At 40.7% G+C, this 25,178-nt stretch overlaps 1 protein-coding gene across 7 annotated transcripts in view; it reads right to left on the reverse strand.

The window, feature by feature from the left end:
* The window catches only part of ncam1a (neural cell adhesion molecule 1a), a 237,194-nt gene that overhangs the window by 44,756 nt on the left and 167,260 nt on the right, over nucleotides 1–25,178 (reverse strand). For 4 of the 7 annotated variants that reach the window (XM_072661990.1, XM_072661992.1, XM_072661989.1 and 1 more), the window contains exons 9-14: nucleotides 20,334–20,363; nucleotides 13,139–13,289; nucleotides 7,636–7,820; nucleotides 6,325–6,421; nucleotides 5,164–5,331; nucleotides 1,836–1,961 (exon numbers count right to left, since the gene is read on the reverse strand). In XM_072661990.1, coding sequence (XP_072518091.1) covers nucleotides 1,836–1,961; nucleotides 5,164–5,331; nucleotides 6,325–6,421; nucleotides 7,636–7,820; nucleotides 13,139–13,289; nucleotides 20,334–20,363 — 757 coding nt within the window. The remainder of the gene's footprint in view (nucleotides 1–1,835; nucleotides 1,962–5,163; nucleotides 5,332–6,324; nucleotides 6,422–7,635; nucleotides 7,821–13,138; nucleotides 13,290–20,333; nucleotides 20,364–25,178) is intronic. The other 3 variants (XM_072661993.1, XM_072661991.1, XM_072661995.1) reach the window with 1 other exon arrangement.

The raw sequence follows: 25,178 nt of genomic DNA on the forward strand, positions 1-25,178 counted from the left end.
AACCTACGCCTACGGTTACTGTAGCATGGCTAAAGTGAGTGCTAGTGAATTTTATCCGACAGTGTTTCCTCGTTATACCCGATATTAAGGCAAAAAGCAGAAGCAGAAGAACGCTGGCTGTGGCTTTTAAACAGGGTGAGATTACATGACTAAAACTACAGTCGTTCTGAACAGTGTGTCCTTTTGGACGCATGCAAAATAAACTCTCTGTCATTAATAATAATTAACAAAACTGCATTACAGTGCTGCGCTGCGGTTCTCTCATTGGGTTGAATGGGATTTGCGCCAGCACTCTATATAGCTCATCCAATCTAGCAACAGTGAATAGGAAAGAACGCAGAGCATGGATAGGTCAATTCATTTATCTTAAAATGTAATCAGGTTTCTTTCTCATTCAAAGTCATAAAGCGACCCAAAACGGCACAGCTGAATGCCTCAATTAGCCACAGATAAAAACGAGAGCAGGACAATGAGAGTGAAGGGAGGCTGCTACTGAAGCACAGGGTGGGCAAGCACAGATGAAAGCGTGATCAAACGCAGTGTCAACCTGCCGATGACTACTGAGTGCGACCTAACTGTACTAACAAACTGCAGCCCTGAAGTCATCCTTCATCTGTGTACTCGATAAAAAGCAAAAGAATTGAAGCAGAAGCTTCACTGTACACGTGTCTGTCTTTTTTGGGAAGCTTCCCCTCTAGTGAGCAAGGTTTCAAACAGACAAAAAGACAAAACAGCTAAGAAATATGCCACTGTTCTTCTTTTTTATTTTATTTTTGGTTATTTCATTACAAAGCACTTCAGAGATGGATCAACTGAATTGTATCAGTGGAGAAAGTCTTTTAATAAAAAAACATACAGAGAGGCAATTATGTGCGTTTTTACAAAGTCACTTAATTCCTACTAGTTTAAGAGGAAAGTGAATTATCAAAGAGCCACTGCTTCTCCTTCTGCGCTCTTTCCACACGCACTTTTCTAATCTGCTTCTGGGCAGAACTCAGAGAGAGAACGGCCTTTGTTATTACATTCAGTAATTATCCTACGGGTTGAAAAAGACTGCTCTGCCAAAACCTCAGTATTAAAGAACTTTCTGCAGTCTATGAGGAGAGATCCTTCAACTGCAAGCCGGAATGCATGGCGGCTGCAGCACACAACTTGCCGTCTGGCAGCAAACAACCCAGTTCTAATGAGGTCAGTTCGATAGCATAACAAAGGCGCTACATTAGCAGTGTAATAACAGCAGGATATGGTGCTGACTGGATATTAACTTTAACCACTGAATCTCTAAATCGTGTGATGACCGCTAATAATAAAAGGCTGCTGTAATTCTTTGGACGTAAATAATGAGATCTCAGTAGGAAGGATTTGAATGAAGCAGGCCGTAAACACAGACTGTGCACACAAATCTGGACGCATATGGAAGCTATGTGCTGCTGCTCCTACACACATACACACTCTCTGGCACCAGCAGGAACTGAAGGGAGAGAAGCTACACACTCCGACGACAGCAGGGAGCACTGGTGAGGTGGGAAGCTAGAATCAGACATTAGCTAACTCCCAGCACACACACACACACACACACACACACACACACACACACACACACACACAGACACACACACACACACACACATAAAGGCACAGGACTGGCACTGCATCTGCCAGGGGTAAGATCCTGTAGGGCAGGGATGCACTGAGTGGCCTGCTGCTGAACTGAAGGTGGGGGATGGGGAGAGAGCGCCGCAGTTATGTGGGATATAGAGAAATAGATAGAGAGAGTGTGGGTGAGAGAGAGAGAGAGAGAGAGAGAGAGAGAGAAAACACAGAGTGGTACTTACTGACAGGCTGTGTTTTAAAAGTCTCTGGGGGACAGCTGTCTCCTTCACCCTTGCCATTGATGGCGGACATCTTGACCTCGTATTTGGTCTCCGGCTTGAGCCCGACAATGGTAATGAGGTTGAGACCTGTGGGACAGCACGTTTTAGAAGTCTGCTAAAGAAAGTGATGCTGAAAGTTTAAGCTTTTAGATTTTTAGACAATGTGAAGGACTTGCCTTAGACCTGCTTTAACTAATTTAATTACAGTTATTATTCGTTATTAATTAGTCTTAATCATAAAATGTTAGATATAATCATTACACTTATTATTTAGTAACTTGTATTAAACTAATATGGATGTTTGGTGGTTACGAGAGTGAAGAACTGAAATGTGAACCTGCATGGTGAACCTTAAACTGCAGGCCCACCATTCAGATAGGAATGCTGCTTACTATTCAATAATTACTATGTTACTAATAGGTCAGATATATACTCTATATGTGCAAATGTTTGTGGACACCCCTTCTAAAGAACACATTCAGCTACGAACCCCTTAACATAGAGAGGCTTAATACACACTAAGGTGGGACTATTCTTTGGTAACAGAAGTTTTTATTAACACTTTCGGCCCACTGGCAGGTCGTAGTCTGTTAATGTTGCACCCACTGATGATAAAGATGCACACAGCTTGTATAGTCGCTGTAGAGAAGTCCTGTCAATAGAATATGACTCTCTGAAGCAGATGAACCTCAGGAACATTAACCTTTTGGCACCATGCCTAATACCAGTACATTTCACTAGCTGTATCCAGTACATTTGGCATGAGTTGGGGAGTTGGGAATGAGGTGGGGTGGTGATCATCCAAAATCCTGACTTGGCTAACGTTATTGATCTCAAAAAGATAAAAAAGATTAAACTGGTTTTAATACCATTGATTTTGGGATTTTTGAAAACACAATAAATAAGTAGGTGTCCTAATACTTTTCCTATATAGTGTAGTTCTAATAGTGACAATGAGTCAAAAAAGGTCACCTCCTCAAGGCTGGAATACATGCATTAAGCCTAAGGCTTATTATTGAGTTTCTGCTATGAAACTACTATGCATTATATCACAGGGTTGTGGGTTCGATACCCAGGTCTGCTATACTGCTGAAGTTGGGTCTTTAAGCAAGGCACCTGAAACCTGCTTTAGGGGCACAGTAGCATGGATGCACTGATCAAGAGCCCAACAGCGCCAGCTTAGCGGACCCAGGTATGAAACCCAACTTTGAACAATATGCCAGTGCTCAAACCCATGAGCCACCTATACTCACAGCACTGCACACATTTATGCGACATACAGAGAGAGAGAGAGACAGAGAGAGAGAGACTTAACTATATGCTGGAAACATGCATGTACTGCATTGGTATAGGCACCAATACTGACTATCACAGATCATTCAGATGTGATCAATCTCAAATCAATATTGTTTCTTGGGTTATAGGCAATATAAATTATTACCAATCCCCAATATAGTGTGTTTTGCTCTCATGTATATTTCTATTTATGTACTCAGCTTATATAAAATCTGAAATTTACTGCTATCAGAGTAATGCACTGCATTGTTCAATGCCCTGAGCTGAGACACTGAATCACTATAGGGAGAGGACAAATTGGGTTGGTGTTGCCCTGCTATGTACTTGCAGGGGCAAAGAATGGTGATCTAAACTCAGGCTTTCAGTATTTGAGGGATAAAAGAGTTAATATGTCCAGCGCACAGAGGGAGACGCATTCTTCACAAGATCTGTTTTGTTATGGTCTGCTCTTTAGGAGACAGATTTGTTGAGTAACACAAAACAATAGAAAAGAAAAACGTCGAGCTAAATCATTGCAGGCGTTATTGGATTTCCACACTTTCGAGGCTGTGATGAATCTGCGTGGGTCTGCCCACTGACGCCTTCTTCCGCACTCCATCCAACGCCACGGGAACTGACTGACAGAAGGCCTCTGCGCATGTACGGGTCTTTGACGCCGAAGAAATGTGTTTCCGTGCATGTGAGTGTGTGTGTGTGTATATGAATGTGTGCGTGTCTGAAGCTTGTTCTGATGAATGTCCCACAGAGGCTTGGCTGACAGAGCGGGCTGTCAGCAGCGAGTGAGCTGACACACACACCCCCCCGAGAGAGCCAAGACAGCGCCCACAGACAAACAGAGCACATTTCAGCCTCTGACAACAGCTCTGAGCACTCTTATTTAGCATTCAAGTGAACCCTATCCCTTCCCCTCAATTGTGCGCTCTATTTTCGGTAGTCTTTGCATTACATTTCACGCCTGACAGAAATGGCTTCGGTGAAAGAGCAAGAGCCTTTTTTATTCCTTTTTTTTTTTTTTTACTGGCAGTAAAAAGGTTCAGTTTTCACAACTTGAAATACCAAGAGGTTGTGGGCAGTGTTAGTGGTGGGTCGCGGTGACAATGAGTCATTAGGACCGTTACCTTCCTTTCCTCCACTGCAGGTCGGTTTTTGCTCTTCACAGCGCGTTTAGGTCAGGGGCAATAGGCATGGGCATTCAAAGCAGGGACACAGAATGATTACAATCTAAATGGAGCACTTTACTAAGAAAAAAGGTCTAGACGTCTAAAAGCATCCACAGGAATCTTCATCCTTTGTTTTTTTTTTCCCTTTCTCCCTGCCAGAATGTGTGGTGTGTGTGTGTGTGTGTGTGTGTGTGTGTGTGAGAGAGAGAGAGAGAGAGAGAGAGAGAGGGAGGAGATTGTGTCTTTTCTGTGTGTGTGTGTGTGTGTGTGTGTGTGTGTTTGTTTACATACATTTCCAAGAAAAATACACTATATGGACAAAAGTATTGGGACACCTGCTCACACATTGTTTCTCAATGGCTTTCCACTAGATTTTGAAGGATTGACACAGTTCCACTGCTCCACAGCTAAACACTGGGGGCTTTATACCACTCTAGCTCATTAGGTGCAGTGCAACTAGATTCATATTAGTATGTTCCAGAGAGTCCTAGTCTACTGCCAATACCTCTCTAGAGGGACTAAACAAACAGTGTGTGTATATGCACAGCTGTGTTAGCAATGGGTGCTACTTATATTAGAAGGAGTGTCCACAAACATCTGGACATATAGTGTTTGCCATGTTACAGAATAAAAACAGGGGAAAATCTACCTTCTTAATGGTAATGACTTTACAACGCTACTAATGCAATCCATGGAGGCCATACTTCAGAGGAGTCCATGCCTCAACAGGTTTAGGACTGGTCCAGCCGTATGAGAGGGACCTACTCAGTATTATGCAGGTGGTTTTAATGTTTATTGGCTGATCAGTGAATAGTTGTGTGTTGGAGCCTCACCATCTTCTACATCATACTCCTTGCTAATCCACTCTTGGCCCTCCATCCTCCATTCGGCCTTGTACTTGAGTATGGGCACTCCTCCACTGGAGTCTGGCTCGTCAAATTCCACCTGAGCTGTGCTGGGATACGGTGTGACCCGGTCGATAGAGGGAGCCGAGGGCACCTCTGCACAACACACACATACACACATAGGACAACACTTTAAAACGCTTCCTTCACAAGCAGCACTGCTGACAGCTGCAAAGCTATACAGCACACACACACTAGGTCTCCCTTTAACATCACTGCCATTCCTCTGTATGAAAAGCTGTGAAGGTTTTCTGTATTCTAAAGCAGAATGTCTGCGAAAAAAAGAAAGTGTGGCCTTTTGTCATCATGACAGACAAAGATACGAAGTAAACTTGAAGAAGAGCAAATTGCTGACTCATAACAAGCTACGGTTTACTGTGTGAATCCTTAAGGACAACCACTTCCAGCAGCACGGCAACAATTTCTTCAACTCGCTTTTTTGGGAAACTTTGAGAGCAACTCCGTCGCATAATAAAAAAGCAATGATTTTTCCTCTAAAGTGCTGATTGTGCAAATAGGCATGTACGGATGTACAGAGGCTTAAAAGCCTCTGAAGATGAAGAAGGGCGGCACTCCTACACCGTCCATCGCACTGAGCCTAAATAATCATTTCTGAGCCACCCACACCAGCTCACTGCCCCACTTTATAGAGCACCAAAAATATCAGAGAGGCTGGCGGCATTTCGAACTGTCTGCTCTGCAGCCTGGAAATTATATCCCTGCTGCGTTTATTACCCCAGAGCCTCAACCCAAAAAACTACATGTACAGACTCTAATCCTGAGGCTAAAACACCTCTGTTTGAGGATAATTTACCTTCTCTGATGCCTGGTGGTTTGGAAATTAGCACTGGAAGGATTTAGAGCTGTTTTTTACAACATTAAGCCACTTACTGTAAAAAAAAAAAAAAATAGACTGTATGCAAACCTAATGAGAGGTTTAACTTCCAAGCTTTACGCCATAACCAAATTTCCGACTGCTCTGCACAGGCTTGGGGGAGACAGACAGCATTCAAGCAGGGAGGTAAATGTAATACAGATTTTATTTCCCTAGTCGTACATTTTACTCTCCCTCTGAGGATATACACAAACCTGCTTGGATCAACAGGAACTCTTTGGACTCTGTGCCGATTACGTTGGTGGCCGTGCAGTTGTAGCTGCCAAAGTCACCCTGGGATTCTGGAGTGACCTGAAAACAGCAAAAGAGAATAAAAATAAATAAATATATAAATAGAAAAAGAAAAAAAGGGGCGGAGTTGCATCACACCCTTGTGTGCTCTGACCTAGCATGATACAGACATTTCGCTTTTCGGTCGACTGGCTTCTGGGAAGCTCATCGCCATGGCAATAGCACTGGCCTTTTATTTCTCACCCCTGGCAGTCAACTTGCTAGATAATTATTGAGTGACACAGAGAGAGAAAGAGAGAGGGAGAGAGAGAAGGAGAAAGAGAAAGAAACAGAGGGAAGGGAGAGACAGAGAGCTACAGAGAAAGAGAAAAGCGAAAGAAAGAGCGAGAGAAAAAGAGAGAGAAAGAAAGAGAGAGAGAGAGAGAGAGAGAGAGAGAGAGAGAGACACAGGGAAAGAGGGAGCAGTGGCACCATTAGCTTGAACAGCCTGGGAAAGTGTGCCACCGGTAGTGGGACCCTGTCACAGAGAACATTGTGAGCTCTAAAAACTCGACAACATCCTGCTCGTTCACACACTCTCTCTCCAACCTGCCCTGCTGTATCACCATCAAACCCTTAAGCATGGTTTCCAAAAGGGCCCTCGGAAAGAACATCGGGGCGAAAGTGACTTTTTTTTTTTTTGCTGTTGTTTTTGTTTTTTTGTCCGCAAGTGATTTACTTTGGGATCTGAGCCCTGCGAGAGGCCAATGACAGTGCTTTTTAAGCAGCCCCAACAATGCGTACAATGCGTCATTATTGCAAAAGCGCTTTAATTAGTGTAATTAATGTAATAGGTCGGCTATGAGGGAAAACAAAACAATGAGAAAATCATGCAATTGAGGAAACAAAATTACATGTATTATTCAGCGGTATCATTAAGTTGATAGAGTGCACTACAATAAAAAACGGTTATTACACTCCCAACTGCCTGAGCTCCTAGGCTAATAGAGGTTTTGACAGATGCATATGCCAGCTCTATTTTACATGGAAATGGACAATTTAGGGTTCTGCGAACTTCTAGCATAGCATTACCGATCATCTTACATTCCGTAATGATATAAACCTATATGGATTCAGCAGTACAACTTGCCATCAAGAGACTAAAGCAATGACCAATGGAGACAGACAGATGAAAGTAGCTGCTAACACATAATATTAGCGTCCATCTTATCATGGATATCATGGTTAGCTTGACTTCACTAGGCGTAGAAGCAGTGGGGAGGCGGTGGACTTACCTCTAGGTAGCTGACTGCGGGAGTGTTGTAGATTTTGATGTTGGTGGTGTTCAGACCGGGCAGCTGCTGGCCGTCACGGAACCACTGCACGGAGGCACCAGGGTGGGCCAGAACCTCACAGGAGATGTTAGCAGCGTTCCCTTCCCACGTGTACACTGTCACTGCACCCTGGATCTTTGGGGCATCTGTAATTGTGAATGGCATGGAAATATGGATCACTTATAGACTGAGAAACACAATATGCATTCCAGACACACGCAATGCCCTACAAAGTTTGGAGACACCTATGTTAAGGGAAATGTAAAAGGATTCTCCAAAGTGATGCAACAGAACAACCACTTTTCAGTAGTAAATTAACATATTATATAGACTAGCTTTTTTAAGTCATTTTTTTCTTAGCAAAAATTTGAAAACTGAAGAAACTAAGAAAGTACTACTTGGAGGATAATATCATATCCCACACATTTCTGATTCCTGCTGTAATGTCAACACTCAATTTAACACTCAATTTTACATACATTCAGAAACTAGGAAACTGGAGGATTGTTCCATTTAATGCAATAAGAGCTGCTCTGCCCTTACAGCAGCCATGGCCCATGCATGTCCAAGCATGCATTTTTTTTATTGTTAAATAACCTGTGTTTAGTGTTAGATTAGCACAAAAAAGTTGGAAGGTTACATACCATAGATTGTTAGATTAATAAATCAGTGGTACTAAAAGATCCAAATTGTCTTTTTCCTTGCCAAGGCCAAGGACTCTTACCTTCCTGTTAGTGATCATGATTGACTACAGCTGATAGTTTCTCTATTCCTACATCAAAAGGGTTTGTTTGACCAGCACACATTAGAATTGTAGAATTGTAAAGTCCAGGAGCTCATTGCATGTAAGTAAGTTGTTAGGACTTGTTGAAAGATTTTTTCATACAATCAGGAACAATCCAAGAACCACCAAGGCACTGGTTAATAAGGCTGCTTGGTTAGTAACGTTGGCTGAGGTAACTGATGATATTTATCTGTAAGACTTTAGGTTAAATGGGTTTCTTTGTGCAAATGTCAAGCCTTGTCTTGTTATGAGTTTAATTTAACACAGTAATGGTGAAATGCTGAGTGACGCATTGTGGCAAATTGAACAGCGCTCGGAGTCACAAAGTGCCACCACTTGCATTCTGACAGAAACCAGAAACACCACTTTAACATAGTGAGACTCCAGCAGGGCAAGACTCCTGCTTTTTATTTAATTTATTCCTTTAGCAGGAACTTCATTTATTCTCCTTTATTTGCCACTGCAAAAGTAAGGATATGTAAGGATAAAGCCTGCCTGTGATGACTGTCCAAAGTGTACAGTGGTATGAAAAAGTTTGAGCACCCCTGATAATTTTGATGATTTTCCTTTATAAATCATTGGTTGTTCGGATCAGCAATTTCAGGAAAATATATCATATAGCAGATGAACACAGTGATATTTGAGAAGTGAAATGAAGTTCATAGGATTTACAGAAAGTGTGCAATAATTATTTAAACAAAATTAGGCAGGTGCATAAATTTGGGCCCCCTTTGTCGTTTTATAGATTTTAATACCTTTAGCACTAATTACTGGAATACAACATTTGTTTTATAAGCTCACTGACCCCTGACCTAGATACACAGGTGAATCAAATTATGAGAAGGAAGTTAAGGTGGCCAATTGCAAGTCTTTCTCCTCTTTGCATCTTTTCTGAAGAGTGGCAACATGGAAGCCTCAAAACAACTCACAAATGACCTGAAAACAGATTGCTCAACATTTTCTGAGCACAAGCCACAAACAGAGTCGCTTGAGGTATGCTAAAGCAAATTTGGACAAGCCAGCTTACTTTTGGAATAAGGTGCTGTGGACCGATGAAACTAAAATTGAGTTATTTGGACATAACAAGGTGGCGGTATGCATGGTCGGAAAAAGAACACAGCATTCCAAGACAAACACTTGCTACCCACAGTAAAATTTGGTGGCGGTTCCATCTTGCTGTGGTGCTGTGTGGCAAGTGCAGGTACTGGGAATCTTGTCAAAGTTGAGGGTCGCATGGATTCCAGTCAATATCAGCAGATTCTTGAGAACAATGTTGTTGACAAAGTTGAAGTCGTGCCGGGGCTGGATACTTCAACAACACAACAACCCTGAACACTGATCAAAGTCAGTGCGAAAAGGCATTCATGCAGAGGAACAAGTAAAACGTTCCGGAACAACCATCTCAGTCGCCAGACCTGAATAGTATTGAAAATCTGTGGTGTGATTTAAAGTGGGCTGTCCATGCTCGGAAACCATCAAACCTGACTGAACTGGAGATGTTTTGTAAAGAATAGTCCAAAATACCTTCAACCAGAATCCAGACTCTCATTGGAAGCTATAGGAAGCATTTAGAGGATTCCTGTAAAAGGAGGAGCTACTAAATACTGATGTAATTTTTCTGTTGGGGTGCCCAAATATATGCACCTGCCTACTTTTGTTTAAATAATTATTGCACTCTTTCTGTAAATCCTATAAACTTAATTTCACTTCTCAAATATCACTGTTTGTCTGCTATATGACATTTCTTCCTGAAATTGCTGATCCGAACAACCAATGATTTATAAAGGAAAATCATCAAAATTATCAGGGGTACCCAAACTTTTTCATACCACTGAAAACTTCCTTAGAACTTTTTTGGATAAAAAATCTGCAGTGAAAATAATAAATTGCAGTGTATCACAAATCTTTAAGTAGCACAACAGAATAACCTGGTATCTGAAGAACTGTGTTAATATCATTCCACTGGGACTTTCACCCCTAATAGCACATATAAAGTCTAACCACTCCAAAAGTCCTGGAGCTATAGTTCCGACTGTTACTGTCTCTGACATCCGGAACTACCAATCGATGGCCTGTTGTCTCTTGTAATTTTCATGGCTGCAAGGCTGGGCGTATGGGGCATGGGGGACTCATATGGGAGGGGTTCACAGGGGTTCTGTTGCCGCCCTGTTGTGCCCCCTGGGTAATTGAACTCTCCACTGGTAGATTGATAGACACAGTGGAGTCAGCACATCTCCCATGGAGCAGCAGTGATAAGGCACATTCCCCGTCCAATCTTATCACCATCTGCGAGCTCCTCTCAGGACCACAGGCTGCAACACCGGCGTGCAGATAGTGCAAGCACAAACCAAAATATCTCTCTTTAGGAGGAAAAAATAACCTTATCATCACAGTGGCAGCAAGAACAATCACGCTCTCAACGTGATGGCTTTACAATGCTGAGGACACTCGCTGTACTGTGATGTATGAAATTATGTGGCTGGCACTCACAGGCGACTATGGTAATGGTCGCTGACAGCTGTAATGTACTTGCATGGATTCTGACAGAAAAACTATGTTGGCCATAAACTACATTTTAGTTAATTATATATACTGTGGCAAAACAAGTGACTGAGGACATGCACAGCTTCAGCTGTTGCTGAGTGGTCAAACCTAGAGCCAAACAAATAAATTTGACGGGAGCTACTTCTCCTTGTATAAAGACATTTTAAAAGCTTTGAAAATGTACATATTATCAATATACATATTATTATTTGGAATTATTTTATATTCCTATTATTTGTGTAGGAATTATAACGTGCCTATTTATGTCACTATTTTTGAAGGATCTATAACATATGTCAGTCTTTTTAGTTACTATTCTATATTACTTTTTTTTTTAGGAATTATTTCATATAAAAAAAACATTCATTCGAGTACGAGCATGTTCTTACCTTGATAGAACACACCCATACATCCAGTTTAGATCATTGACAGAGTCAATGATCAGAGTCAGCAACAGAGTTTTAAACAAATTGTTTCAGTCATTTTTGCAATGCTGTAGCCCCCTGTGCAGTAGCTGTACATTTGGCCTTGGTCCAGTAGCTCAGCACTAGGCCTCGACCACACAGTCGATCAGTCACTGCGTGACGGCATGAACCCATTTGGGTTCATCTTCTCCAGACAAAGCACCTTTCTCTTATCTCTAATTACGGCGAAACACTCCACGCACTCAACCAAGAACCTGATTACAAACAAGCCGGAGTGCGGCGAACTGCAGTCACACACAGTATTTATCAATCGTGCATTGTGATGCTATCTCAGAACTGGAGCAAATTACTTGTTTTTCAGGCAAGGGAAATTAATCCAATTAGTCTTTCATTTCACATCAGGCTCTTTCTTTTCTCTTTCCGTTTCTGGGAACCTGTACAGCAGTGCGAAATCAGATTAAAACTGATTTCAGTTGAACTTCCTCTGAATCTTTCAGATGGTAATGTTGCCTACATGCTGTAGAAAATGTAATTTGATAAATGGAAAAACGTTCACTTTAGCACTTCACAAATGAGTTTTTACTGGCTTCCAGAATCAAGCTGGTTATGCACGGGCTCATATCTGTAATGCGTGAGGGTATTTTCCTCCCCATTCAACACCTGCCTTTATGCTGAATTCTGTTACTACTAACTACTGTGTGCTTAGTAACAAAGAAAGACATGGAGCAGAGTAGAGACAAGGCTTTGTAAACTTGCCTCTGCAGCTCTAAAAATTGTTAGGTGTTAAAAAGTGTTAAGGGGTTAAACAGGAAAACAAGTGAGGCATAATATTATATCCACATTACAAACACTGGATCATTGGACTAATCATTCAGTCAATTTGTTTCCTTGATAAACTTTAATATGTGAAGCTCAAGTAGTGATTACTGGTTACTCTTCCATTACCGATTGACCTTTCCATATCTGATTGATTACAATCGTGTATTATTTGTGCACTCATTCTTTAGCAGGAACTTTTCATATAGCAAGAACAAAGCTTTTTGTTTCCTCTTCGAAGTCTGTGTAATACGTAATACGTGTGCTGCTCACTTCCTAACCCAGTATATGACAAACTGTGATCTATAAAAATGCAGACATATTTACAGCTGAAACCAGTAGTAGCACCATAAACCTTGAATTATGGTCAGATGTTTGTTTGTTATTTTCATAGGTAATACTATTCTATTCACACTAGCACAATGCTAATTGATAGGGTACAAGCTGGTATATGTCAGCTACATTAGTCTCGTAGCTGCAACTTGGGTGATCGACTTCAACTGAGGTAAGTAAGACCCCATTTACACCTGGTCACTTCATGACCCCGTTACACTTGGTCACTTCATGCGTCAGGAATCTAGAGGCCAAGCCCCATAAAAATGCAGGTGTAAATGCACCCAAGACAAATGTATGGACTGAGACCACTCCCAGTACAACCGAAACAGCAGTAATAATTGCAGCGCAATGAGTGAATTTGCATATTTAGTCCCACACAGCTTCAGATTTCAGTCCGACTAACTGGAGACGTTTTTGACTAGTAAGTGTAAATGCATGACGCTAAAATCTTATCAGGATACAATCCAGATACTAGTCACATGAAGCGACCAGGCGTACATGAGGTCTACAGGTTTTTGCAAAGCTATGCTTTCAATAGAAAAAGAAAGAGGTCTCTTACAGCGCACTTCCAGGTACATGCTCTGGATGTCCAGTCCGATGGAGTTGCGGGCAGTGCAGAGGTACTGGCCGGCATCGGTGAACTGCACATACTTCAGTGTGAGGGAGGACACACGGGCATCACTGCGGACCACCACGTTACCGTCTAGACTCTAAGGGAAGGAGAAACAGGGGAGCAAGAAAGGGAAAGGAAGAAGAGTGAGTGAATAAGATAAGTGAAATGTCCTCCACTGAAAAACAGTAATGGAATTGTCTTGATTCAAACATATATGTTGTTTCCACATAAATAAAATATACTTCATCTCTATGATTGCATGAGTGAGTAAACTGAAGAACAGGAATTGGGTTGATGTAATATCTTTTATTCATAGGGGGGATGTATACATTTGTCTCAAGCAGTGCATTACTTTTTTCAGTGTAGAGAAGACCTGCCGAAAAAAACCCCACACAAACATAAACAAACAAACCAAAAAATTCAATCTAGCGCAAAGAGAAACAAGCCAAATTTGTTAGGCGGGTGTTAGTACACAGCTCTGGAGCTGTACAGGAGTGCGTAAGTGGGGCAGTATTTTAGTGGTTCTCTATGGAGCTCTAGGGGGGTATTCTGCAAGGCAGTCAGACAGGAATCAATAATGAAGTGGACCACACAGTAGGAGCCACTTTAAGGCCTTTGCCTCCTGAAGTCTCTTTGAACTGCACAGCTGGGGCAGTTCACTAACACACGCAGATTCTACTTAACTGCACGCACACACACAAACACACTGCACAGTGCCTGCGGATGCGTGCCAATTTGTTCACTACATGGTGAGAACACACATACACAAACACCCTGCATTACCTCCACAGACAAAAGGCCAGTTCTTGTCACTAAGACTATCCAAGTGCCTCTGACTACAGGCTAAGCTAAACAGGATTTCCTCTTCTTTACTGTACGCTAATAGAAATCCGCTTCGAATTTGCAACCTAAGCCCGTTCCAACTGTGTTGCCATGGAGAAGAGGCAGCGCTCTGCCTGCCACAGACTATTTGCTGAAGAGGGAAGCGGTCGAGACGGAGGCTATAGAGGAGAGAGGAGGGCATGTTTTAGCGAGCTTTGGCAAAAAGAGCGAAGATGTCACTCTGAGGACTAGGGGCTCCATCCTGGACCTTATAAACTACAGTTCAGCGAAGAGTGTCAGAGCATGTGTGCCGATTACTGTAACACTAGCTTCCAGAGGCAAGCATCTATATATGTGTGTGTGTGTTTAAAAGATGCTTCTCTCTGGAAGTGTGTATATATATGTATATATATATATATATATATATATATATATATATATATATATATATATATACATACACACACACACACACACACATTTCAATTGTCCCTTGCTTTTTAACTTGTCAAAACAATATAAAATTCCATCTTTACTCAGAACATTTTCTGCTTCTAAACTAGCTTTCAAAAGTAATAAAAGTCACATCTTTGCTCTAAAATACATACCAGATAAATGTTACCAGCTTACCTAGCCTCCAAAAGCAAGATAACTCACAACGAGTTCTACCGAAATATTATCTGCTTTTAATACATACTGGCTAAATGTTACCTGCTTCTTAACTAGCTAATTAGCAAAAACAAAAATATTCCCATCTTCAATCGGAAATACACATTGCTGAAATATTTCCTGTTAGTAAACTAGCCTCTAAATATAGCTTTCCAATACATACTGGCTAAATGTTCCCAACTTCTTGCCTAGCTAATCAAGTTTCTATACACACTTGCCGAAATATTCCCCGTTCCTAAATTATCTTTTGAAATTATGGGAAAACGCTCTGCTATAAAAAACATACAAAATCTGCTATAAAATACATACTGGCTACATGTTACCTATACTACCTATAACAAGAAAACCTGTCTTTGCTGTTCAATACACACTGGCTGAACGTTTCCTGCAGAAAGGGGCTGCATAGACCTCACACGCACATCTTCATTTTTCAGCAAATTGGAGAGGAAATTCACAGATGAGTGACGCTCTCAGATCATCGTATATACATGGAAATTAATTGATTGAGCACATCTGACTTGCGCAACGTGACCTAAGCTAATCAGTCGACGCAGCCTCTTCCATGGCATGTTTTAATAGATTTATTAGTCATGCCAGCTGACACTCTATTACTCAACTAATAAACATGAGTTGCTCCTCCGCTTCCTCGATGAAGCTATTGGCCATGCTCATCACGTCCCTCCCCCACTCTCTGCCATCAGAGAAATGACATTTGTTGTGAAATGTGCCATTTTATATAAATAATCGAAAGACACTGTCAGAATGAACTGGAGTAAGCCGTGGCTGATTTCATATGTTTAACACGTTTCGGCAGCACTGACACATGCTTAGGTCACTATGAAATGGACAACTACGCTCTTAAAAATAAAGTTTCTTCAAACGGTTCTTTAGGTAATGCCACAGAAGGCCTGTTTACACCTGGCATTAACATTTGTTCTGTATTTGGATCTACTTTGAGCGGATTCTGTTTACACTTGTTATTAACAGGCATTCCCTGTGTGAGCAGATGAGATCTGATTTCACTTTTATAGATAAAAAGACAGTTTAGAGTAACGGTGAGGGTTCTCCAATGTCGTGGAACAATAGATGGTTCTTACATTCCTAAAAGGGCTCTACCATAAAATTTGACGGGCTAAAACGCATTTCGTTTACACTTGTATTGAATGTGGACGAGATCGGTCTCTGACTACCTCCAAATCTGAGTGATCTGATCAGAATCTGATTACAGTGCGTCTTGGGGGTATTTACACACGGCTTTCCCTGGCTGATCTGATCACCAAAAATGAATTAATACCAGGTGTAAACAAGCTCAGAAAACCTCTTTTGGCTCCATGAAGAACCATGTCTGTAATAGAAATGTGTAGTAGAACCTTTGTTCTAGTGTAGAGAACCTTTTTAAGGTCTAAAAACCCTTACTTGATAAAGGTTTTAAAAGTTCTACACACTCACACACCACTATTAAAAACATGTTTTTAATGGAACCAAAAGCGGCACTGCATGAACCATCTGAAGCATGTTTATTTGTAAGAGTGTAGAATAAAGAGGTCTGTATATAAAGGGTGACACTCAGTAAAGAGGGAGTTTTTGCTCCTTCAGCCGACAGTTTTGCTCGTTTCCAAAGTTCCAAAAAGCCTTTTAATTATTCAGTGCACAAGCAAAGTGACAAGACGGTGGGAATCATCAGTACTACCCTTTCCTTTGATCTGAGGCACAGCCTGGGCTTTGGGAGCAGCAGCAGAAGTCAAAGACGGAATAAGACATTTCTGAAATTCGCACAGGCACTTCATTTATAAAGTGCCTGTTCAATGGTCAGTGAGAAATCTGACTGCGGAAGCGAGATGGAGCGAATGCGGCTTGGAAATTCAATCAATTCTCAAACTTGATTTAAGGTGCCGTGGCTTAGTCACGATCGTGGAGGTTGTGCCATACATTTCATCCGGTTTGTGCTTCACGTTCAGGAACTTGTTAGTATGCGGTGCTGTCGACCGTGCCTGCTACCCCCCCCCACCCCCTTTGGATAGTAAGGGACAGTAAGCTGGATGTGCAGCACCTATATCTCATTACACTTTTATCCTCAGTTCCGAGCTGCAGAGAACATCACACGGTGTAGGAGAGCTCTCTGTGTGCGCTGCCTGAGATGTTCCTGTGAGCAATCAGTTTAACCTTGAATACAGCCCCAGATTCACTTTGTGCTTCCGCTTTCTTCACTTGTTGTCAAATTTTGCAGCAAACTGGAGAGAAACAGACTTGAGCTTGAGCGAGGGTGAGTGAGCCATAGTGAAAATGAAAGCAAAAAGATAGTGAGTGTCTCTGTGAGAAAGAAGCTTAGAGCTAGGCTGCGTAATGCAATCATGCTCCTGTGTGCATTCTATCTGCTCTAATAGAGAACTCAGAAAGCCTCATTTCGCACAGCCTCTTTCTTATGAAAGAGCAGCCAAGCAGTGAGCTGCAGAAGAGAATAAAAAACAGTGCTTTCTCTCAAGGTCTTCACATGACTGAAAAGGATCACTCTGCTCAGGACAAAAACTTCGATTTCTGACCCCCCCCACACCCTTTCCCCAGCAGAAGATGACCGCTGGGTCCGAGGCTCCTCATACACAGAGGCTAAACGAAAGCATCAAATTCGCCTCAGATTTGGCACGGTTTGAGCATGATGTGTCTAACAGTGTGTCTCAACACTTCATCCCAAGGTTGATATCAATCTCACAGTAACAACAGCAAAGAGGAGCCCTCAAGCACAGGTAGTCATGGACACCAACATATAGAAACAGCTCAGAACATCAGTGTGAGTTGACAGCACATGGTTTGAGTCTTTACACCCAGTAGCACCATTTTTAAAGGCTGTGCCAGTTCATATGCTAGCATTTGCATCAATGAAATACAGTCAAGGTTATACACTACCAGCCATATGTTGGGACATACCTCAGAAAATGTATGCTTTTCATTTTGTAAAGGATGTTTTGTTCAAAAGACTTACACTTAAATGCTTATATATATATATATATATATATATATATATATATATATATATGCTTATAGAAATGCTTAAAATTTCTTTCACAGTAGACGTAAAGAGTGAGCTTCATGCTGAACTTCATATGGAGACTTTTTCAAGGTTGTTAGAAAACCTTCCCAGGTCGCTCCTCATGAATCTGCTTGATACATAAGGTGCTTTAAGACACAGAGAGGTACTCTTATACTATGCAATAATCAGCCATAGCATTAACACCACCTGCCTAATATTGAGAAGGTTCCCTACGTGCTGTCAAAACAGCAGTAGAGACAAGGACTGTCTTGAAGGATTTGGCACTGAGACTTTAGCAGCAGGTCCTTTAACCCCTCAACACTCCGAGACGTATTATACACTGCATCATATTATTCAGTAACTACAGGGACTTCTGTGCAAACTGATGAATTTATTCCTTGGTAATGGAATAAAGCTTTCGGACCCCTGGGTGGGCCACTGGTCATTTAAGAGGTTAAGTCCTGTAAGTTGTGTTGTCCTGTAAGGTGGAGCATTCATGATGCCGGTTCATCGGTTTTCCTTCTGTGGAGCACTTTTTGTAGGTACTGACCAATACATACTGGCCAATTTTTCATCTTCCCACACTGACAGTTCACTTAAGGCCTAATAAATCCCATCCCCTGACAGGTTCCATTGTAATCACAGGTTAATCAATGTTAATTACTTCATCTGTCAGTGGTGTACAACAGCTTTTGGAAACTTTTTGGAAATGCAGCAACAAAGGTTTTTCCAAAAGGGGTGTGAAGAATCCCATCTCCTGAATCCCACAGTAAGATCTAATTAAGAACAGAATGCAAGATAATTGTAGATCTGCAAAGTGCTCATTAGAATATTGTAATTTCTATATGCCCGTCTCCGAGGTGTAAGAACTATTATGTACATAGTACTTACAAAAGCATTTCAATAAAGATGTTAAAATACATTTTACAGAAACAGAAAAGTGTTAAGCTGCTGTAATACTTGTATATATGTAAGACATAAAATGATGTAAATCAATAACCCATAAAAACTAATAATTTTCATTATTAGGACCAATTTCATTTTTTGGACCAATTTTTACATATTAGATTATTGGACGAATCAAACAGATTGAATTGTTAGCTAATGAGTTGATGTCCTCACTAAAGTCATATCAATATAAACATTTAATAACGCATGATTACTTACCATTCTACCCCAGTTTACATTATCATAAAAATGTCTATAGGACAAAAATGTGTAGATTCAAGCATTACATGTGCTATTCTGGTATTCTGGGAGATGCCCTGCCCTGATGTACTCTTCATGCATTGGTTTGACTTGGTTTTCCCTAGATTATTATTTTACAGACAGAAAACAGACCACTGATACAGACTAAACACACTAAAACAGCTGTACCAATAAGAACAAATGCAGTATCAGGATCACAGCAGGATCACAGCACAGCACAGTAGTTGCTTCTGAAACCAGAGCTGTCCTGCATATCTAAAACCTCTGCTTTGCAGTAGTTGTTTGCCGTAAAAGTATCCATAATAACTATCCACAATAACAATATTGAATTTGCTGGCATATGCCTACTTCACTATAAATATACTTCATTCTTCTAATGAAAAATGAAAAATAGCCAGTGTCTCCAAACTTCTGAATGGTATTTAAATCGGTGGAAATAGTAAAACTACTGCTTCTGAATATATTACTGAAGCACCTGCTGTGGTTGTAAAATGAACACCTACAGAGTCCTTAAAGAGGGGCCCATGATCCTCCTGATCAAGACATGAAATAATGCGTGGGCGCCGGTCTAATTGTAGGCTTTCATCTAGAGGAGATCGTGTGCTGATACCTTCCCACACAATCCATATGCATCTGAATCACTCATTATCAAGTCTGCAGAAAACACATGAATATTTACGCCGAACAGCCAAGCAAGCAAACAAGAACATCTATCTTTGGTTTCCAGAGGCAGACATGTGTTGTTGTACTTTCTCCTAAGGTGCCGGTGGTCCTCCAAGTGCTTTTTGTGTAGTTAAAGTGTAGTTAAAGTGTTAAAGTCTTAAAGACTTCATTCCTGCTCTATGTTACGTCTGCACAGGACAGCATGTATCCTCTAGACCTGGTTACGGGTGTGTTAGTATATTCTATGGGTGCTGCTAGATCCTCCTCCATGTTAGAATACTGAGGGTTGGACTTTCTCTCTGTTTCTAAAGGTGCCTGGTGTGTCTCAGTCCTTGAAGCATTTTTCTTTCTGAGTCTCCTGTGAAGGTTTCTCTGAAGGGACTGAAGAAAAAAAGAGAAAAAAAGACAGGCAGCTCTCACAGTGAGAAAGGCCAGGCAGTTACTGGAAATAGTTTTTTCGCTGCTTAGAAAGCCCTGATAACATCTTCATACGTCTGAGCATAAAAGCTATCAGAGAAAATAATGGGTGAGATGCCACATAGAAGGAATGAAATGACACAGCACCCATGCTGGAATGGGAGGGCTTTTTCATTTTATGCGACCTTGTGTGAGAGAGTGTGCTTGAGTGGGTGCCTATGTGTTTGTCTATAGGGATTTTTGTGGGTGAGAAGGATCCAACACTTGAGCTTCTGTACTAGTAATGGATATTTCTAGTATTAGTGGCTACCAAGGCTACGTGTTCAGTAGCCGTACCTTGTGTTTCTCAGGTCGAGTCCAAGAGGCCTAGACAGCACACAAAAAACACACAAAAAAGAAAAAGAAAAATACAACAAAAATGGCAAAAGACCTTAAATATGGGGGAGCCAGCACAGGTGTTAAAACTATAGGTACATATTTTTCATGTTTTCACTCACAATGCAGGCTTTCTGAAGAATAATGGCATAAGCAACATAAAACAGACTGGCAAGACTTTACTGAAGGGCATTGTTCACAAGGATGCATAACACATACAAACGCCTTTCATGACAACTGATATAATAACAGACACCAGTAAATCACACTTTAAGCATCATGTATGAGTTTGTTAATGACTGTTGTACAATTGTTATAATAAAAGTGTGAATACATTCAATTATTAACCGAACTATTTAAACTGTAAATATTTTTTTAGCTCATAGGATAATTTTTTATTCGTCCATACTTTTAATTAAAACATTAATATCCATAAGTCAAATTATGACCCATAGCTTTGTAAACCAGTGTTACTAGCATTAATTCATAATTATAAATAACTGTGAGCTGTTATTTAAAATTATCCACACAGTTCATTTGGACTCCATAGTGTGATTGGCTGACAGACGTTCTATAAATGATAACGGCACTCTGTGAGCAGTATCACTCGTATCAATCGCATATACACATAACCTAGCATAACCTAGGATGCCAAAACATCAGCCATAACAAAAAAGTGTTGGGACGAAACTTTTTTTTTTAAATATTAGCCAACAATAAGCCAACATATATGTTGTCTTTTCTGTTTTTAATTATAATGTTATTATAGTATCACAAATGAAAACGAAACGAAATTAATAGAACCTGTAACATCACCTACTGTTCTGGCCATTGCTTACAACCCTGAAGATAAGGGGAAATGTGAACTGAATGAACTCGACTATTATGACTGAATGGCATAGTCTAATGGTGATGTTAGCAGTGGGTGGCTGATAAAATGGCACTATTTTACCTCGCAGAATGTTGATAAACACACCCTCAAAATCTAACAATAAATGGAGATAATTGTGGCATAAATAAATGTGGCATAATCACAATAGTACACTGCTGTATAACTGCCTAATTATCATAAACACTTAATATTGCAAGTTGAAAAACATTTTAGAATATGAGTTATCACATGACTGAATCATTACTAGAAATATGACTGATTACTGTATAGGTTTTACATTCAAATTCATGAATAAGAGTTTTGACTGCCTAAATAAAAGGTTAATCACTGAAATAGAAGCATTATTAATTTACTATTACCGGGCATTGATCTATTTTGAGGTCATGTTAAAGTTGAGATCTTTGTTAAAAAAGTGTTACTAAACATTTATTAAGGTTGATTCCAACAAGTGTAAAAATATGCCTATATGAATGCTTCTGTAAGGGTATGTCAGTTTTAATGGAAAGCTTATATAGGTGTCATGTAGCCTAATGAACTCCATCCTTCAGAAAAGTGTTACCAACAGAACATCTGACAAATAAATAAATAAATAAATAAATAAATAAGCACATTACATAATTAATAAAAGTATATCATTCATGAAGTGTTAAAAATACACTTTATCGCTTTGTTGTTTCACTTAGGCGCTGTGGAAAAGCACACTTCATTCATTCTGACTATAAAGATTAGATCAAGTAAACAGATTAAGCTGAGAATATACTGATAAAGAAAACAACAGCACTATCCAGCAAGTAATTCCCCTAACTGTTACAAATCCCTGCAGTGCAGATGCATGCAGGCCACTGCAGATTCCAATACGCCACAAATTCCGAACTGAACACTCTCCTCCTCCTTATCATGCCCATGGAACCGGGATGACTTTGACTTCTCTGATCCCCGCTGCAACTATGAAATAGTCACTGCAGAATATCTGCAGAATAACAGCCACATTGAGTTGTGCTGCTTTACAAAGGTGCAGCTTGAACATTAATAAGGAGGCTTGAAACTTCCAGCATTGCCGCAGGGCCGCTGTAGGTGGCGTGTGTGCATGTACAAGTGAGGGGGGTCATTCACTCCAAAAGCCAGGTGAGCCAATAAGCCACCCCGATGCCACAGCAGTGCTCAATAATTAACCATTAACAAATGAATTATGGAAAAAAGGCTCTTCCCTTGCCAGTGCAGGCAGAGCAAGATAAGGGCAGGAGAGCACTTTATGGCTCAGTCAATAATAACTCCATTTATCACTCAGTTTCTAATGGAGATGACACTGACCCTGATCAACACATTCATTTAGTCAATACACCATCCGTCAGGCGCAGTTACACAGCGCCTTATCAGCGCTCATTCCTCCATATGACACAGGATTCTTTGGAATGGACATTGATGAGTAGCTTTCACAGTAGACTCTCTATACCTGAGGCACGGAGCCCAAATCAAAGGCCTCTGTCTAAACTGAACCGCTGTGAATTTGCATGTTAACAATGCTGTTTTTTGGTGAAGATCTGAATCTATACCGCTGACAAATTAAAAGACATGAACAGAAAATGGATACATATGTCAATATTTCCCCTTTGACTTGAGAAGAGCAAAGCTCATAGCTTCTTCTGCGTGCAGCGGTACTCTATTGTGGCTGTTCTTTCATCCAGTCATTTGGCACAGAGCTAAAAAGAGAGGAATAAAGGCCGAGGAGTGGGATGTGGGGGTGCAAATGAAAACTGGCACTGGCAGCAAAAAGCAGTGATAACTCCTTCTCCTAGGGAATTATTCATACAAGTATCAACTGGCCCACCAAAGTCTTTGAAATAGCACTTAGTTAATTGGAACAGACTGGGGGAGGATCGTCTGAAGCACTTTTTTTTACTTAATACAGTTACACAACATCTAATGGGGAAAAGAAACTGCTGGATTAGGACTGGAATATGCACAGGCAACAAAGCCCCAATGCTCATGCAACGGTACGCATGTTAGATGAAAAGAGTGAGCTTTTTTTCTATATGGATTCAGAGCATGTGCTTTATTGCACTGGCTTGACATCCACAGTGCATGTATCGATTTCATTATTCCTTCATTGGCAGCCTGTCATAGGGTCATTAGGGCTAAACCCAAGTGATGTTTCGGTGCAAGCTTCTTCTTTCTACACGATAAAATATTAAAAATTCCACAGCCTCTTCCTGACCTCTCTGACGCACACACTAGGTACTAGCATACCCACTAGCCAGCCACAGGCATAAGTATTTGGACAGTGAAATAATTTAATACATTTATAATTATGCCTCTGCACATCACCCCAAAGGATTTGTGAGAAAATGAATAATAAAAATACTGAACTAACCAACTGGCTTGAGGTCAGCTGACTGGTTGCTTTCACTGTGCGTTTTGGGTCTTTGACAGATGATGCGCTATACTTTAGATCCATAAGCTCTTACTTTTACAAGTTAAGGCCTATTCACAGCGCAAAAAACGGATGCGATTTTCACGCCAAGTACAGCACATTTTGTCATTGGGGCTAGAAACTCTAGCTCTTATGAAATGTCCACTCTTTTTTTCTGTCTTCAATTTCCCTCTTTACATGAGTGGTCATTAGCAAGGGAAGCTATACTTCATGGCTCTTTATGGACATGAACAGACTATAATGCATCTAGACAAACTTAAAAAACAAAACAGTAACATAAAGGCGCTGTAAAGTACTGAGCATCATTCCCCACCTTTTCACCTATGCACCTCTGTTCTTCAACCTCAGCATTTTCTAATCAGTGTGTTGCTCATCATCTAAGCTTTTGTGTTCTGCTACGAACAAGAGGAGCTGTTCTGCCGCAGTCTTCATGAGTCTGTGATTGATCAGCCTGATTTTAATGTTAATGTAGAAAATAGAGCAGGTTCTAATTGAAAAATGTACACAGTGTCACAGTTTCAGACTTGGTGTAAAAGACATCATTAATATACATATTAATTTTCAAAAACTTAGATTTTTTTCGTCCATAAAAACCCAAACTCAGTATGAACAGGCCTTTAATCTCGCCTTCCTCTAAACATATGTTCCAGAGCTTTTTCAGAATGAAAGAACAGGCCACAGCTGGTCATGAAACTGCTTATCAGTCAACTGTCCAATTACTTTTGCAGGCCTGTGGAAATGGTAGAACGTTTTTACGTAAAAATGGCTTTAATTCCTAAACGGCTGACAATATTTTTATTAACCACCATAAATTTAAGCTTAAACATCTACATTTCATTGCATTGTGGTGGCGTACAGAGGCAGAATTACAAAACGATTGTGTCAGTGTCCAAATACTTATTAGGACTTGAGTATAGATGGACAAATGTGGTCTCAAACAGCAGCCCTGAAGGTAACTGTAGCTTATCTGCTGACCACCTAGTCTGAACAGCGGCACTCTACGGGTCAAACGAGAGAAAAACAAGATCTTAATTGAGTTTTTACAAGTGCCCTTGAGAGATGGCGACTATGGATGAGCGTAAGTAAAAAGGTTAGAACAGAGCGGAGCAAACGCTGTCCACTTCAGCGGCAGCCAAGCGTTCATTTAGCACTGATGTTCATGCCTGACCTGCCATTAGTGAGCCGCTGATAAGGGACTAGGGCAATACAAGGCAAGCACTACTCTAGACTGAGCATGAAGGGAAGTGCATGGTAAGCTAATGTTTCTAAAATGCTGCACTCTTCTGCTCTTGAGTCATGCTACAGGGACAATTATTATTCAAGAGTTCAAACCTATTGAAAGGGCAAACCACACAGTTTCTAATAAGCTAGAAGGGTGATGGAAGACATTTTCATGACTTACATTAAGTATCACAATATTCAGATTTTCTGAGATTTCTGAGGAAGTAAAACCTGTACATCGACCTTTTGTTAATACCTTTAC

The sequence above is a fragment of the Salminus brasiliensis genome, chromosome 18 (assembly GCF_030463535.1).
Source record: "Salminus brasiliensis chromosome 18, fSalBra1.hap2, whole genome shotgun sequence".
Lineage (NCBI taxonomy): Eukaryota > Metazoa > Chordata > Actinopteri > Characiformes > Bryconidae > Salminus > Salminus brasiliensis.